Source organism: Musca domestica, unplaced genomic scaffold (assembly GCF_030504385.1).
Source record: "Musca domestica strain aabys unplaced genomic scaffold, Musca_domestica.polishedcontigs.V.1.1 33, whole genome shotgun sequence".
In the NCBI taxonomy this organism is placed as follows: domain Eukaryota; kingdom Metazoa; phylum Arthropoda; class Insecta; order Diptera; family Muscidae; genus Musca; species Musca domestica.
The window spans coordinates 10,418,543-10,436,886 of NW_026712312.1; the positions used below are offsets into that span (position 1 = coordinate 10,418,543).

The 18,344-nt window shown below is 38.9% G+C and overlaps 4 protein-coding genes across 4 annotated transcripts; 2 read left to right on the forward strand and 2 right to left on the reverse strand.

Annotated features, from left to right (window-relative positions):
- Positions 1 to 920: 920 nt before the first annotated feature.
- Positions 921 to 4,276, forward strand: LOC101891683 (26S proteasome non-ATPase regulatory subunit 1). The gene is made up of 2 exons (XM_005176042.4): positions 921 to 2,000; positions 2,053 to 4,276. Exons 1-2 carry the CDS (start codon positions 1,070 to 1,072, stop codon positions 4,149 to 4,151), a joined length of 3,030 nt encoding a protein of 1,009 aa, XP_005176099.1. The 5' UTR covers positions 921 to 1,069; the 3' UTR covers positions 4,152 to 4,276.
- A 997-nt stretch (positions 4,277 to 5,273) lies between these two features.
- Positions 5,274 to 6,374, reverse strand: LOC101891500 (histone RNA hairpin-binding protein). Its single transcript, XM_005176041.4, has 2 exons — positions 6,148 to 6,374; positions 5,274 to 6,089 (listed from the first exon to the last, which is right to left on the reverse strand). The coding sequence occupies exons 1-2, from the start codon at positions 6,238 to 6,240 to the stop codon at positions 5,496 to 5,498; spliced, it is 687 nt and encodes a 228-aa protein (XP_005176098.2). The 5' UTR covers positions 6,241 to 6,374; the 3' UTR covers positions 5,274 to 5,495.
- Positions 6,375 to 7,438: 1,064 nt separating this feature from the next.
- Positions 7,439 to 8,846, forward strand: LOC101891322 (phosphoglycerate mutase 2). The gene is made up of 3 exons (XM_005176040.3): positions 7,439 to 7,649; positions 7,911 to 8,408; positions 8,465 to 8,846. Exons 1-3 carry the CDS (start codon positions 7,457 to 7,459, stop codon positions 8,629 to 8,631), a joined length of 858 nt encoding a protein of 285 aa, XP_005176097.1. The 5' UTR covers positions 7,439 to 7,456; the 3' UTR covers positions 8,632 to 8,846.
- A 2,651-nt stretch (positions 8,847 to 11,497) lies between these two features.
- On the reverse strand, positions 11,498 to 18,242 carry LOC101891150 (plexin-A4). Its single transcript, XM_005176039.4, has 2 exons — positions 18,010 to 18,242; positions 11,498 to 17,944 (listed from the first exon to the last, which is right to left on the reverse strand). Exon 2 carries the CDS (start codon positions 17,769 to 17,771, stop codon positions 11,715 to 11,717), a length of 6,057 nt encoding a protein of 2,018 aa, XP_005176096.2. The 5' UTR covers positions 17,772 to 17,944; positions 18,010 to 18,242; the 3' UTR covers positions 11,498 to 11,714.
- Between the last annotated feature and the right edge of the window lie 102 nt (positions 18,243 to 18,344).

The following is an 18,344-nucleotide window of genomic DNA, read 5'->3' on the forward strand; positions in this document are numbered from 1 at the left end:
AGGGCTGCCATTTGCCGGCATTTTGACGATTTTTTACTCTAAAAATGGGAAATGCCGATTGGCCGATTTTTGCTTCAAAAATTAAGATTTTTATTCAATATGTAATACTAAAGCCTTCAAGGCCAATAAATAGTATATATAGGCCATGGTGCAATAAAATGGTAAATGGTAATGGTACTACGATAACCGATTCTCCCCTTATGATATCGGAGAAAATTGCAAAACCAGTAGATTCTTGCAGGTTCTGGAACAGGCCAATTATTTCAAAAATAATTAACAGAAATTCATAATTACTTAACCATATGGAGCTACTTTTTAGAAGAAACTTTATAAGAGATACTATTCTGACTTTATGGACATCAAATATTTTTGAGAATATGATGAAGTATATTTCATATTATATACAAAAGATATTTGCTCAGTTTTGCCATTTTCTTTGATATTATAAAAAGGTAAAAGCTTTTACATTCTTGCAGTTCTGGAACAGACCAATTGTTGCCTAATTAAAACTACACAAAACAAATTAAAAAGCATCACTCGGATTTACCGACAGATGTATACCCTCAGCTTATGTCCGTTTTTTTAAACATATTTTGGTATGCGTTATTATTCACCCTTTATGTATCGGATGTACCGAAGTAGTGGGCCAATATTGTCCACTTCGCATCTGATCTAAATCTCATTTAAGTATTGCGACATATCAGGTTTGGACTGTACTGACTATTTCCTTTACTGTACAAAATATATGTGAAAATGCTGAACTTTTGTGGCGTGTATGTAGTTCTTTTTGTTCAGTGACCTCCACAGCTGTTTTTTCGGCGAAAATTTGGCTTCGTCCGTTTTCAATCGTTGTTTTTGTTTGATATTTCTTTTTATCACATATTCCGGCTTTGGCATTTGTTTCTTATATTACGGCGGTGCATTTTTTAATGGAGCTTTGTAATGTGGTAGTGATTCTGCAGTTTCCAAGACAAAGTGTGAATTTGCGAATTTGAAAGTGTTTTTAGAGGTAATTTGTCAGCACAAATAATACCATAAGTTAATACAACGTAACCAAAAAGAAACGAAAATGAGTATTACTTCGGCGGCTGGAATAATATCGCTGCTCGATGAGCCGATGCCAGATTTGAAAGTTTTTGCTCTGAAAAAGCTGGATCATATTGTTGATGAGTTTTGGCCAGAAATATCCGAATCAATTGAGAAAATTGAAATGTTGCACGAGGATCGGACTTTTCCGGAAAATAAATTGGCTGGAATGGTAGCGTCAAAGGTCTTCTATCATTTGGGCTCTTTCGAAGACGCCCTCACCTACGCATTGGGTGCGGGAGATTTATTTGATGTTAACGCTAGGAATGAATATACCGAAACTATTATTGCAAAATGCATAGACTTTTATATAGCCCAGCGGGTGGCATTTATTGAAAATCCAAAGGAAGCTAAGCCAGTCGATGTCCGTTTGGAGGCGATTGTAAATCGTATGATTCAGCGGTGCCTAGATGATGGCCAATATCGGCAAGCGTTGGGTATTGCTCTGGAAACTAGGCGTATGGATATTTTTGAATCAGCTATAATGAAGTCGGATGACGTTAGCGGTATGCTGGCATACGCTTATAATGTCACCATGTCATTGATTCAGAATCGTGGTTTTCGTCATGAGGTGCTTCGTTGCCTGGTAGGACTCTATCGCGACTTAGGAGTTCCAGATTACGTCAATATGTGTCAGTGTTTAATATTCTTGGAAGATCCATTGGCCGTCGCCGAGGTTCTAGACAAGCTGACAAGGTCTTCCAAGGAAGCGAACAACTTGATGGCTTATCAAATCGCTTTTGATTTATACGAATCTGCTACCCAGGAGTTCTTAGGAAACGTCCTGCAGGCTCTTAAGGAAACCGCGCCCATTCCCACTGCCTTGCCTAGTATATTCAAACCGCAGGGTACCAATCCTACAACCAAGAGCGAAGAAGAGACTTCTAAAGAAGAATCTAAAACTGATGAAACAGGTATGAATAAACCAATATTTATAGGCGCTGACTGAAATGTTTTCTTTTTTAGATATCAAGGCGGAGCGCACTGTAGAATCTCTTAATGACTCGGAGAAGGCACATCAAAGGAATATTGAAAAATTAATATCAATTCTTTCGGGAGAAGTGACAATTGATTTGCAATTGCAATTCCTCATCCGTAGTAACCATGCAGACCTGCAGATTTTACGAGCAACAAAAGAGGCAGTCCGTGTTTCTATTTGCCATACAGCCACTGTGATTGCCAATGGCTTTATGCATGGCGGAACCACATCGGATCAATTTTTACGAGACAACTTGGATTGGTTGGCACGAGCCACTAATTGGGCAAAACTGACAGCAACAGCTTCCCTGGGCGTCATACACCGGGGACATGAAAAGGATTCGCTGGCTCTTATGCAAAGTTATTTGCCCAAAGAGGCCGGCCCCAGCTCTGGATACTCTGAAGGAGGTGGCCTTTATGCGTTAGGTTTGATCCATGCAAATCATGGCGCTAACATAATAGATTATTTGCTGCAACAACTGAAGGATGCCCAGAATGAAAATGTCCGTCATGGAGGTTGTTTGGGTCTTGGTTTAGCTGCAATGGGCACTCACCGCCAGGACTTGTACGAACAGCTTAAGTTCAATTTATACCAAGACGATGCAGTTACAGGAGAAGCTGCAGGTATAGCAATGGGTATGGTCATGTTGGGCTCTAAAAATCCACAAGCTATAGAAGATATGGTGTCATATGCCCAAGAAACGCAACATGAGAAAATTTTGCGTGGACTCGCTGTCGGGATTTCCCTTACAATGTTCTCTAGACTAGAGGAGGCTGATCCATTGATACTTTCTCTATCTACAGACAAGGACCCAGTTTTAAGACGTTCAGGCATGTACACAATAGCCATGGCCTATAACGGTACTGGAAGCAATAAAGCCATTCGAAAATTGTTGCATGTTGCAGTTTCGGACGTAAATGACGATGTCCGTCGTGCTGCTGTCACAGCCATTGGATTTATATTGTTCCGTACGCCAGAACAGTGTCCGTCAGTCGTTAGTCTTTTAGCCGAATCATACAATCCTCATGTTCGATATGGTGCTGCCATGGCACTGGGGATTGCTTGTGCAGGCACAGGCCTAAGGGATGCTATTGCATTGTTGGAGCCAATGGCTCGTTTGGATCCGGTCAATTTTGTTCGTCAGGGTGCATTAATCGCTTCAGCAATGATATTAATACAACACACTGACCAAACATGCCCCAAAACAACATTTTTCCGTTCGCTGTACGATGAGGTCATTTGTAACAAACATGAAGATGTTATGGCCAAGTTTGGTGCTATTCTGGCGCAAGGTATAATCGACGCTGGAGGCCGAAATTGCACTATATCATTGCAGTCGCGAACTGGTCACACAAACTTGCAGGCTGTTGTTGGTACATTGGTATTTACACAATACTGGTATTGGTTTCCATTGGCACATGCCCTTTCACTAGCATTTACACCAACTTGCGTAATTGGTTTAAATTCCGACTTAAAAATGCCTCAAATGAAATTTAAATCGGCAGCAAGACCCTCCATTTATGCATACCCTGCTCCTTTAGAAGAAAAGAAATCGGAGGAACGCGAAAAGGTTGCTACAGCTGTTCTTTCAATTGCAGCTCGTCAAAAACGTCGTGAGACTGCAGATAAAAAGGAAGATGACAAAATGGATGTTGACCAAGAAGAAAATAAGGAGTCTGCAACCACTTCCAAGAAAGAAGAAGATGTAAAATCTGATGAGAAAAACAAAGTGGATGATAAAAAGAAAAACGCGGACGCATCCAAAAAAGAAGATGAGAAAGATAAAGACTCGTCTGCTTCCGACAAGGACAAGGATAAGGACAAAAAAGATGACAAAGAACCAAAATTCGAAATTCTTGAAAATCCTGCACGCGTTATGAGACAGCAGCTAAAAGTTTTAAGTGTTGCCGAGAATCAGTCGTATGTTCCTCTTAAAGATGTAACTATTGGTGGAATTATAGTGATGCAGCACACCGGCAAGGCAAAGGAACAGAAACTTGTGGAACCCGTCGCAGCATATGGCCCTAAAAATGACGACGTCAAGGAACCCGAACCTCCAGAGCCATTTGAATACATAGAAGATTAAACAGTTTTGCAAAAAATACCGATTTCATTTTAATTGATTTCTTTAACATAAACACATTAGTCCAACGCTCTTAGCAGTTGCATTGTCACAATATTATAATCAATATATCACTAATAAAATCTTAAGCCACGCAGTGTTTTATTTCCAGTAAATGAGCGCAACCTTGTTCAGTTCTTAAATCAAGTGTGCAACTAAAATTATAATTTCGCTCAATTGCAAAGGTTTACAATTTGGCATAACTTGCACTTTTCAATATTTATGACAATAAATATCAATTGTGAAAATGACATTTACTTGCGGTCCAAATCCCATTTTGCTTATGGCAGGATTAACTGATTCGTTAACGACTGCAGTCATAGATCACGGCTTCAACATGTGTCTTCAAATTGTGTTTTATACAATATTTAACCTTTAATAAGTGGTGTTCCTTAAAGTTCGTCTCGTCTAGTTATTAGCCTGTACGTGTTTCTGCAGTCGGTTATTTACTTTGCTACTCATAAGACCAAAGTGCAATTTATTTTCCCTTTGTTTGCCTAAAAAGTCCAATTTGTAGCAAGGTGCCTCCGCTTTGTGATCACTTCTCTCAGCAATGTATATAAATTAAATTTCTAGTTCCATTTCTGCTCAAATTTGAGATGCAGGTAGATGCATCAACGCTTGAGATCATTGATACGCCAAAAAAATTTAAATGTTCTTTCAAATATAAGTAGTTTCTTAAACGTTTTCGTATACGACATCATTTGAGGGTTATTATAATTCGCGTTTCTCAACAATTTTAAAAAATTTTATAATTTAAATAATTTTTCATTCAACATTTTCAATTCCAAAATTGGTTTGACAGTTCATTTTCCCAGCAGCTGTGTCGATGCGTCTACCTATATTCTTCTACCATGGGATAAACCCTAACATGCCACTCATGTTTTGTGGTATCCCCATAGACACACAATAAGACTAATACAGCGTTGCATCTTCGGTAGTTTGGTTAAAGCTCAAAGACATTGCTGGTTCGCCAAAGAAAATTCAATGTCGATCGAAATTTAAGAATTTAATCTCCATATAGGTATATCAAAGTCAATTGACACTGATCCGAATTAACCGCTTAAAACTTCACAATTGAAGGTATTCAATTTCAATATATTCAACTTTTATTTATACAGAATAATATAATTCAGTTACATTTATCTACTCATAAAAATTTAATCCAGATACTTAATTATTTCACAATAGATAAACGTACTTTTGTAACTTGAAAAAAACCAAACAGACCTTATATAAAGTAGAGAAAAACAGACTGTTTTTACATTAGCAATCCATATTACGAACAGAATAAAAAAGGGCTTAACATTAGTCCGAGTCTGAATCGCTACTCGAAGCAACACCAGATCCTTTACTAAGCGTGGGTTGATTGGCATTAGGTGGATCGTAATAGTGTAATTGTTTGCGCCATATTTTTACCAGTCCATCAAAGGCTCTACGGCTATATTTACCGTATTTGTTAGGAGTGCGAGGATGATCACGGGTACGTTGTGCTTTGGGGACCATTTCAGTATATCGTTCGTATGCTACGGTATTTTTTCCATAATCAATTTGTTTTTGGCGTCGTGTGAGTACGGCAGCATCAGTCTCTGTATATGAAGACGATGAAGAAGACGACGATGTAAAACTATTCTGCCTAGCGCGTTTTTCATTCTTGTGACTATTAAAATACCGAGCTTGCTCTCCGTCATTGCTAGTGTTGCTGCCACAACTGCTATTGGGACTGTTGGATCGTGTCTCAATACTCGGCGTCTCCGAATGACGCCTTTTGAATGGTGTTTTCAGCTTCTCCTCTTTTAAAAGACGCTCAAATTTTTGTTCATTAACATTATCGATAAATTCCAAGGATATGTCCCTCCGAGATTCGCCATCAGTTAAACTGTTGTTGAAAGAACACTGAGACTGGAAAATAAATAAATCTTTTGGTGAGACCCGACATGTTACCGCGTATACTACTTACGTGAGAGTCAGCTTCATCTGCCCAAGAACGACTGCCTGAGCCAGCATCTTTTTTTTCGATAGACATAATTGTAGAGGTCTCGCAAACCATCATATCTTGACTCAAATTTTCGCGTTTAACTAGAGAAACAAGATTCTCGTAACAATATTCAACAGACTTTAAATGCTTTCAACCTTCCCTTTCCGCAGCAAATTCACATCTGAAAAAACAAACCAAATGTTTGCCTCAAAAAATTCGCGCTTTTTTATCTCGTTTTGTTTACTATTGGCGATAGAGATGCCCAAATATTGAATACCAAATACCAGTTATTCTTTTGGGATGTTCTACTGCCGTTTATACAAATCGTAAAGTGGACGTATGCGATAAGTATCGTAGGTGATTTAGGATGTGATATATGACATTGCATGCATGGTAGAAGAATACAGGTAGATGCACCAACGCTTTAGAACATTGATATTATTGTCCCATCAGCTTTGTCGATGGGTCTGCCTGACGGCATGGTAGAAGAATATGGGTAGATCCATGGTACAATGAAGAGAAGGTAGGTCAACTTTGAAAAAATTGCTAGTATAGAGGTCTACCTGTTTGGCTTGTAATGTCAAAATTAAAAATCTATATGTTTCCTTATACGACACAAATAGTGACTTGTTATGGTATGCATTTTTTTAAACAATTTTTACAAATGTCATTAATTTTTCATTCAAAATTGGTTTGACACTTCATTGTCCCAGCAGATGTGCCGATGCGACTACTTGTTTTCTTCTATCAAGATGTTTTCTTCTACAAACCCAGTAGATAATAGTTATTTCGGGAACAGCGCTTTCCTAACAATTACTGTTTATCATCCTTAATTGTTGAATACATAGTTCAATCTTTCAATTTCATTGCTAAACTGGTTGATAGCTTTAATGTAGTTTTGAAAATATTTAGTTTTTATTTTTCAAAACAATAAACACATACAAAAAATTGCCAGAATTCGGGCACACTTAGGAAAACAATTGTAATCAGCTGGTAGCTCGACCTTACCTTTTTATTGTACCATGTTTAATTGTGCCAAAGACATAAAACTATAAAGCAAAGGCATATATGTCTTTGGTCCCATCTTATTATATTATATGTCTTTGATTGTGCCATGATAGCCCCAGTTTCAAAATTGACAGAACTTTTTTGTATGTTGTGTGCGCAAATGGAAAGACTATTTTTTCTTTTTAAAATAAACACGCCTATTGCACAAAGCCGTTGCAGTTAGATATTTTGTTAGCTTTGTACTCTGATGACCTTGTTTTTTGCAAAGGTCATATCCCAATTCATGGTAGGACTTAGCAGTACATTATTCCTATCTCATATTTCAGTCAGAGGTAATATCGGTGCTGCCTGTCGAAGATTATTCACTGCGAAAATGGCTGGAAAATATAAAATTGTTATGGTCAGACATGGAGAGTCGGAGTGGAATTTGAAGAATCAATTTTGTGGATGGTTTGATTCAGATTTGAGTGAAAATGGTAAGATTTGCAATAGTTATGAAATGAATGCAGCATGACATCCTACTGCATGCAATATCAATATCTCGAAGTGGGCTTAACATTATTGTATGTGAGCGATATTTGAAGAATACATACATTCCATCTGATTATTTTAATAATATTTTTTAACATATATCTAGTCATAGGCAGCTGCATCCAAAACTAATCATTTTCCTTAATAAACTTAGCAATTGTTAGAGAATATGTGTATATTGAATGTGATCACACTCATGATTCTAGGTAAAAAGGAAGCAGAAGCTGCTGGGGAAGCTGTAAAAGCCGCGGGACTAAAGTTTGATGTTGCTCATACATCGGTTCTCAAGCGAGCCCAAATAACCCTCAATACCATTCTCACTAAAAGTGGTCAAAGTGATATTCCCGTGTTTAAGACTTGGCGTCTTAACGAACGCCATTATGGCGGTTTGACTGGTCTAAATAAGGCGGAAACTGCAGCAAAATATGGAGAAGAGCAAGTAAAAATCTGGCGTCGTAGCTTTGACACTCCCCCACCACCAATGGAACCTGGACACCCATACTACGATGCCATTGTCAATGATCCTCGCTATGCTAACGAACCTAAAAAAGATGAGTTCCCTATGTTTGAGTCATTGAAACTTACCATTGAACGTACATTACCCTATTGGAATGATGTCATTATTCCTCAGCTCAAGGAGGGCAAAACTGTAATGATTGCTGCCCATGGTAACAGTTTGCGTGGTATAGTCAAACACTTGGACAGTAAGTACTTTACTGTATTTTAGAACGTTCGATGGGTAATACATTTTTTACCGCAGATATGTCCGAAGATGCTATTATGGGATTAAATTTGCCTACCGGCATTCCATTTGTTTACGAACTGGATGAGAACTTTAAACCCGTAGTATCCATGAAATTCCTGGGAGATGAAGAGACAGTAAAGAAGGCTATCGAGGCAGTTGCAGCACAGGGTAAAGCTAAGTAAACTCGGCATTTAGTTGTAACTAACTGAATATATGCTCAGTGTTTGTGGAATGTAAGCACTGAGCATTGCATATTCTATTAATTGGAATTCATAAGAAAATTCGATGAAAACTCGAACTCTATTGTACCTCTGGTATAGGTAAATTCAAATATATATGTATACAGTGTTCAACATGTAGATTGTATTTAAATTATTAAAAAAAATTAAATAAAATATACACTTTAGTTTTATTTGTAATGTTGGTATTGTTCGTTTAAGTTACTAAGTCAATCACCATGGGTTAAATGCTTCCATGGTCGACATGTCCCAGTAGTCGGTATTTTACGTTTTTTTTCCAGAACAAGGCAAACATAGCCAAATTCACGCATTTCATATCAAAACAATGTCAATCAAAATCGGTTTAAATGAGTCTATTTTAGCTTGACTAAACTGAAAATTTCGGTGGAAAGGGCTAAATATGACATTTTGGAGTTATTTCTTGGTCGACCTTATATGGGCCTTGATAAGGCATTTACCAAAATGCTTGACAGCGTTACCTCAAATTCGACGTAACACATACAAATATTCAACTTCCCACTATGGTAAAATATTTTGTATGTTGTATTACCCAAATACGCCAGGTCCATATCTTAAAATCTTCTAACTAATAACGTTGTAAATGTGGATAATTTCTAAAATATAAAAATACGAGAAAATCAAGTGAAAAACGAAGACATGTGTTTTCAAAATTTCTTGGTCAATAAGCATAAAAAGACAAAACTAACTTTCCCTTGCAGCATGTTGAGGAATCAATCCGTCCAAATGTTAATTCTTCGTTTCGCGCCATTAGTTATGATGAAATTGTTAAAGACTTTAAAAAAATGGAAGTGGAAGCTTAAATTTATGCCTTCTCTTGTTGCCCATTTTGTGCTGCATATTGTTAATACTGTGTTGGCAGTGTCCGTGTTTTCTGTTATTTAAATGCATGGGTTTCCTGCATTAATCTGTTTTTGTACGAAATAAATTTTCATAGCTAATTAGAAATATATGTTTGTATGCACAACGGGGCCACCAGAAATGAGAATTTGATTTGACGCCACAAGTGAATAATGCATCACATCACAGCGCGGATGTTCGATCTGTCCTTCGAAGGACACCAACAAAACTTTTTCCGTCCCACCCATCAAAATACACATTGTTGAAAAATAAATCATTCACAACACCCCTTAGACTGTATAGTTTTACCAGTTGTTGCTACAAATCTAGCAAGACTTAAGAAACTGCTAAAAATATATACATAGTATTTATCAGAAAAAAGAAATTAAAACAGAAAACGTTGCATCGACTTTGACACTAATATTTAAATCAATTTGGATGTTGCTGCTATCTTTAGTAATTGTAGAATTTCTTGTGCCAATGCATTTGATCAGATATGGACATTGCGTATTAGTGTATACGACCGTATAAATCATTTTAACATAGTGTGAAGGATAATATTAGGTATATCTGTTAAGAAATTACTGGTTCAATCTAGATTTAGAAGATGTTTAAAGAAAATTGGGGAATCATCTCAATTTTTTGTAGCATAGACACCAGAGGAGAAAATTAGAGGCTCTGACTTATATTCATTTTCGTAGCCGGTGTTGGACATACACAGATTTGAATTTGTGTTACCGTTGGGAATATATGTGTTCCGGTCATTTGTGAACATATTTTTGGAAGAAATCCATGTATTTCATTTTAAAAATTAGGAAAAGTATATAACATAAATGAGAACACCATTAAATTATGCGGACAAATTGTTTGTCTCAAATACCCTTGTAACGGGAATTTGGGAAACCGATTTCTTTTAACCCATCAAAGGTAAAGTTTCAACTATATCTGAGCGACTCAATGAATACACATTGTACAAAATTAAATAACCCAATATTTTGAAATGATGATGCTCGCCCACATTACTAAACTCAGTAAGTATTATCAAGTTATCAAAACTGACCCATTGTTAAAGCACGGGGGGAAATTTAGCAAGAAACAATATAAACACACACTTCTTTTATTCCATTCAAAGAACTAAAATGAATTTACTTTATGTAAGATATTGTAGAGACTTATCTCACATTTGGTTCCTTACGTTTGCATTGAATCCGTACATACAATATATACATATGTATACTTATCGTTTACCACCCTCTTACAATTGCACAGGAAATACAATAGGTTGACTTGTACACCCAGCTACTGATACTAGTGAACTACTGTGGTCGAACAAAGAAATGCGCATGTACTCGTTTATACAAGCAGTTACATACAACGTTTTTTCATTTCAGATGTTTCATGAATGTATTTTCGTTTGGGATATGTATGTTATTATTATGTGGCTTCTTAGGCTTAATATATGAAATAGACAAAACATCAATATTTTATAAATTATATTCGTAATACATTTATTATTATTATTATTTGTTATCGTTTAAAATTATAGTTATGATTTCGTACTTCTCTATTTTAGGTCTGTCCAGCAAGAATAAAGCGTAGTTTTCGAGTACACATTCTTCTATGTTTGTATGTTCGTATGACAGTGTGAGAGTGGCAGTGTTGTGCAGGTACGACAATGCAACAAGCATCGTTAACCTACATCAGAAGTTGAGCATGATGAGATGAGTTGTGGTTTACTTTCACTGCAAGATTCATTTGTTAGTTGTGTTAATTGGAAATCCAAGTTGGCTTCTTGTTGGACAGACACGATCGAAAATTACATTGTTAAATGATATATGTATAAATGGTGGAAAATGTATATAGCATTTTCGTTAAAAAATGAGAAAATATACAACAAAAAAGAACTTGACATCGATTAATACTTAAATATGTTTTGAATATCAATATGTTGTTGGTTTTTGTTTTTGTTTTTATTGAGCCCAAATTGGGAGTTACAATTTGAATTTGCTTTTTAAGATTGACTTTTATTACTTGGTATCTTCCAATACGTTTTCTTTGCTTATTAAAAAAATGTTGAACACCAATTAGTTTTATATTTTACTTTGCTTAATTGTTAATGATTACATATTACAAAATATAGTAGCTTTCACTTTGCATGGTCAGAGCTATTACTCGGCTGACATGATGTTGTGGACTTGTTCTAGTTTATAGGCAAGACGCTGCTTTTGCGAAAACTCGTCCTCCTCCAATGTGACTGCCAGTTGCTCATTGTATTTGACCACGTAGGTGTAGAGTTCGTGGAGAGCACAGTTTGTGTTGAATTCGGATGTGTGAAGTCGCGACTCCTCAGCCAACATGGCATTCATGTCCTGATCGGAGATTGGTGGCATCTCTCGGATGTCGTGATAGTAGCGATCAACCCATTTGCGGTATTCTGGTATGTCTTTTGCGTAGAGCAGTTTTGAACTGGGCGAATCCTTGCCTAGCCTGTGATCGGATGTGGAGCATGAGTCCATGAATGTTTGTGCGACAACGGAGAGGCAGGAATCGACGATATTCGATTTGTGGATGTCAAAGACGAAGTTAGGATTCTTAATGAGATTCACCCAGAAACGTAGTGGCAAGCTATTGCTTTTCCAAGTGTGCACAACCTCGGGATCAGTGATGCCATGCAACAGGGCCTGGTCATCAAGAAAATCAAACATGTACTTAATAGCTAATGGCAAAGCCGAACCACGGTGGGCTGTGCTGAAAATTGTCTCGAATAGATCGTCGACGAATTTTTGCAATGTGCCTTTCGTTGCTAGAAGGCGTGTCAAATATATTTCCGAGACGAGCTTATTGACCCGTTCTCCCTCTTTCTGGACATCGTTGTCGTGATGCTTGACCAGATGCCAGTATTTGATACCGTTTTCATGGATGTCATTATTAAGGGGACTACCAGCTCTGCTGAATGTTGGCGAAGATGATGTGAATTTGGAAAGATTTAATGTCTCGTATTTATGTGATTTTTCGTTTTTGTCGGACAAAATGGAAAAGTTATAAATTGAACTTTGTTTGGGAACCAAGCTCAGGGCTGCGCCGTCCGGAACGTTATAATGTTGCAGCGTGTTCAGCTTCTTCCACTCGTTCTCAGTCTTTGAGGTTGTGTCTTCGTCATACAAAATAACTCGGCCAGTTGCACCTGTTCGCCATTCAAGGTCCAAATCATCTTTTCTGGGTTTTTGACTAGCCGGTATATTGCGATAAATAGTGTCCAAGCACTTCTCTTTAACTTGTCCTATAGTATCGCAATCTAAAACTTTGACTGGCACATTCTCAGTGTGTGTTGGTAGCATCTCCACATTGTTACAAAATATTGGCTGTTGTATTATGCTGGCATAAACTGTCATGGGTCTGAAATCAATGAGCTGTCGAATGAGTTTCTCTTCACTCAATGAGTAGCGAGCTTCATATGTACAGGCGTCCACTGGACCCTTGTCTACTTGGCCTTTTACCGCACGGAAAAGCATGTATAGAGGTTCACCAGCACACTCCTTTAGAAATTTATATAGGAGGAAGGTGAACCATGCACTCAACATTTTTTCGGCGACACTTTCCGTTCTTCGTAGTAGCAGTTTGGGATGGCTCTTTCCTTCAATGCATTTCTCAATCAGATCACTCAACAGTGTTTTCAAAATGTCTGTGCAGTATTCCAGCTTTGATTGCAATGTTACCATAATTAGAGAGGCAACATTGACTCGCTCTCTCATCGAGAAGTAGCGATTTGATTCAAGGGTTCGAATAAATAAAAGTAGAAAAGTTTTATTCATGATTAGCTTACCGAATAGCCGCAAGCCATTTTCCTTGCGCAACAACTCGGGTCGTTCCCATTGGAGTACAATGTGGTCTTCATGATTCGGAAACAATATTTTCATTGCATAAGTGCAGTAGTCGAGGAATGGAATACCACCTGAAGTAAGGTCTCCGGTAAGATCTGTCATTTCTGTTTGTAATTCAGCAAAGGCTTCTTTGCATTCAGCGGCCACCCGCAACTCCAAAATATCCATTTGTTCTTGCATGTTTCTAAGCACTCTATTTGATTCCGATGTTTTCTTCTTGTATGCCACCAATAGTGCGACGAATATCAAGAGCAATAGTATAACACCCGAAACAACGACCACAAAAGCATTTTTGCCCAAATCGTCCATGATATTCGGCGAGGCATAGCTCAATACCCCGATTCTGTACTCCAACGAACGTCCAATGCGCACAACAACCTCAGGCCCAGAGCTGTCCTTGCTTTCTGGACCACTGTCGTCATCCGTATCGTAGTTGTCTCCCCCGAAGGGCTCCAATGGAGGACGACACGTCAGTTGTTGTCGCGACAACGACGTAATATTGCACAACTTTTTGCCAATGAATACTTTCACATCGCTTTCGCTACATGCCCGATCCAAATGGCGTCCGTTGATAGTTAAATATTCGCTCTTGTAGTACTTGACGCGTTCTTCAAAGTTGTAATAAACGGGATTCGGGTACAATTCGTAATAATTTTGATGTTTGGCCGAAAGATTTTGCACTTGCAATACATGGTCCATTAGGAATCCGTATTCCAACTTTTGCGGATTCTCGGCCTCTAACATGTCGTCAGCGCTAGTTTCCACCGTTGGTGAATCGCAAATCATTTCAGTTGATGATTTAACTTGACACTGGCTGAGGAACGTTTTGTTCTTATAAATGACATACATGCTAGGTGCCTGTATAAAGTTGAAATGCGTACCAATCACAGTTATTTCTGTGCCGCCTGCTGGTATCCCTTTGGGGACTTTTATTTGGCCGCCTGGGGTTCCGGAGTATACCTGTTCAACGGTGGGATCAAGTACATATTTAAAGTTGTACTCGTTAAATTCTCTTGGGCCGTTATCAAATACCATCTTCAGACGCCCCTCGATGATACCCGGCGACGAGGACGTGCTGCAAATTGCCTGATTTTCATCTACACTGAGAATCTCGCATGGCAAGTGATCATTTATGAAAGCTTGAATTCGTGAACCGGAATTTAAATACTTTCCAATTATTCGTATCTGAGTTCCACCGGAAACGGGTCCATGTCTGGGGCTGAAGGATGATATCTTGGGGTCAACAAATTCATAGTCCTCTTTTGACTCTCCCCGATAATCGCCAATTTGTACAACAATGCGGCCACTACGGTACATTTGTTCCCCGGGACTGTCCACTATACAAACAATTTCCTTGGTATCCACGTAGAACTTTTCAAAGGGCGAACAATTTATTCCTGCAATGCGTACTCCCGAGTAAATGTCGGAGAACTTTTTACCCAAGTTGATGCCGCGTATCGTTATGTTGGTACCGCCCTCCCAGGGTCCTGTTTTTGGTGAAAAATAATGTATTTCCGGATTGGGACATGTTTCCATTCGATTCAACCAGTCGGTTTTGCCTTCATTATTATTCTTGTTGCACTGCTCTTCGACCTCGCATGTGTTCGTGGACGAACACCAACCGCAGTTGTATTTTTGTGCCAGCGCTAGGCACATGCCACAACTGTCGGCCATATCACGACAACGATATATGACCACGTGTATATCATGTGGGTTGTCCAGGGGCTTCGAACCTCCCCAGATAACAGCAAATGTCGCCGTCAAATTGGGCGAACGAGATGTATATTGGAATTCCATGCTATCACAGTAGATTGTATCGCCTAATAGCTGGGCATTTAGACTAGTGACGCGTCCTTCAATGTTGAATTGACACACAAATCGAGTTTGTACTATGAATTGCCCGATTATATGAACCTTAACTTTAATGGACTTGCTGGTGCCTGCGGCCACAAGAATCTCACTCCCATCGCCCGTAGCATTTATAGTCGGACAAAACCCTGGTCCAGATCGATAACTGGGACCAATACGACTGACGCCAGTTACAAGGATATCATTGCGACAGTTTTCTGCTGTATCATGTGTGCAACGATGGGCTTCGACGCACCAGTCACAAGGGAATTCTGAAGATACGCAGCGAGTACACGACGAGTGAGTACTACAGTCGAAGAATGTAAAATCGGTTGATACCAAATCGGGGCCATTGCGAGTGCGCACAGACAATTTCGCAGTAAAGTGGTGTTTTCCTTGTCCAATCTGTGGCAACATATCTGTCCGTGGAGTAGTGCAGTTCACACCATTTCTCTTCTTTGTCGCATTCGTAAATAGCGCCTTTTCTTCTGTCGTAAAAGCACACACCAAGTTTTCTTTTAGCTGTGGCAAGTGGTCAATGATCAGTTCCAAAGTTCGAGCTGTTGTTCGTTGCAATTGATGAGGCATTACACTAGTTATGGTCGTACACTTTCCCGTCTTGTAGTTTATCCAGTACAGGGGATCGTTGACATCGTCCTGGCAAGTTGATCGTGATGAGCACTTGTTTTCCAAAGAACACCAACCGCAGTAGGGATCATGTGCTCCCAAACATTCACCACATGTTTTGTAGCCACTGCAATCGTAAACCTTAACTTTGGCGACCTGCGACCTTGACATAACATACAAATGCATGTTCTGATTGTCAAAAAGCATGTCTTTGAGAATTGGCGAACCTACGGAAATTGGTATCTCGGCATATTCATTTGCTACCGTGCTCGATTCAACAACGATTTTCTTCAAATATCCGTTGCCAGTTCCAATGAAGACAACCGTATAGCCGCTGGAGCTGGTCGCAGCAATTGATGTAAGATAATCTTTAAACTTCAGAACAGCGACTGCAGTAATCGGTTGATCACCACCAAGTGGAGAGTTGACGTCCAAACCGCAAAAGTCTTCGCCAATAGTTTGCAGTTTTGTTGGCACACATCGCATATCGGGGGATATGAAGTCGAGGCCTCTGAATCCATTACCATTGAAGCACGATTTAATATTCTGCATAAACTTTTGTCTTATTGATTTTAATGAATATATGCAAAGCGCCGAGTTGTCAGTTGATTGGTTACCACGGCCCTCGGAAAATACAGCATAAAGGACGTCGTCTTGTGGTGTCACAGAAAGACTCTCAGCCAAGTCCGCACTTGGCTTGTCCAAGTAGGCGGCTTGTACCAAATTGTACTTGGTGCCGCTGGAACACTCAACTGGTATCTCAGTGTAAGAGTAGTAATTTGAATCCTCTTGACAAATTCGGACAAGTTTGGTAATGTATTCCTTTGGATACACGTGATGATTGCGCTTCAGTTGCGTTGTTAGGAAATAAGAAAACTTCTCAGAACTAAAGCCATAGACATACGTGACCAAATATCCTTCGCGGGCATACGAGTTGATGAATGTTCGTGTTCCCGTTGTTACCGCCGCCGAAGCTATTTGAAACATATTTTTCTTCTCCAACGAACGTGAAGCTACTGCCGGTATTTCACTCCGATAGGGCGAGTTATTTGTATAAGTAACTCCTACATACATTACATTCGTTAGGGGGTGCTGTGGGGGCCCAGGCGCGATAAATGCAACTGTCGAAGAATTAGCATCGTTCGCCACAACTGCGTCTTGAACTTCCTGCTCTATAATCGACACATTCTGTAGGTTATGTACTGTGCAATTTCCTTGGAACAAGCTTCCGCATACGATCAGGCGTGAAGTTGCGCGGTCAATTAGCAGGACCTTGTTATAGTTATCGGTGGGCTTACGTTTCGCATGCGCAGGACAATCTAATATCGAACACTCAACCGAATCGTTTTTGGGGCCGGTCTTTACACTCTCGTGTATCTCCAAATCGGGCGATAATTGATATAGGTTATTTACACCACCCACATAAACGCGCCCCGTCACCGTGTCCACAACCAAGTGGTTTAATTGGGTGTCAAAGTGAACCTTCTTAGTAATAAAGTTGTTCACAGTTTTATTGCTGCTTTCCGCACCTGAGTGTAAGTCACTCGGCGCTGATGACGAGTCACCATTGTTATTTGTTTTATTTTCTAAATTAAACGACAGTGACTGATTGGACGAAGAGGGACTCGATGTATTGTTTGGATCTTCGTATGTCAACGCTGCAGACTCAAAGCCCTTATATGCAGCGCTGCTGAACAGTTCGATAATGCTGCTGCTCGCCCCCACTGAAGCTGGAGATTGTGGCAGTGACTTTGATTTTCCTACTGTGGAGCTCACTACTTCATTATACGTTTCTATGCTGGTGGTGACATGATGTGCAAGCAATGCCAATATTACAATGATGCGACAGGATAAATAAGCAAACTTCATGTTTCAAGCAACAGACTGAATTTTCAGTCGCATAAATTACTTGGATTTACGTTTATGGCTGATGCGGTGCACACTTAGTTTAGACAATTAATGATTTGAGTATTGTATTGTTGTGTTGATATGAATAATTCGTTTCACGGTTTTGTCAAAAAATTCAATGAAGATGTGAAAATCTGCTCGCGAAAAAGGACACCATTAAAATCTGTACGTGTGTATGTATTTACTGTAACTGTCTTACCCATATCTATCGTTGTCGCATTTTATCTATATGGGTTTATTTTTTCGTTTCGTTTGGCTCAATGATACTTTTGCATTATAAATTTATTGTTTGTAACTAACAAGAGTCGCTTAGTCTAGCATAAATGTTGTTTCATTTGCAGTTTAATACTTTTTTTAAGATAATTTAAAATTTTCTGTATTTCTTGTTCTCTGTAGGCAAAATAGGGTGTTAACTAGGGATACGTAAACTGACTATAGTCTAATCGTTGTTAGAGCTGCTAAGCAATCGATAAAAATCTAGTAATCGATTTGTATGATTTAAGAAAAATAATAATCACTTTCACAAGAACAATA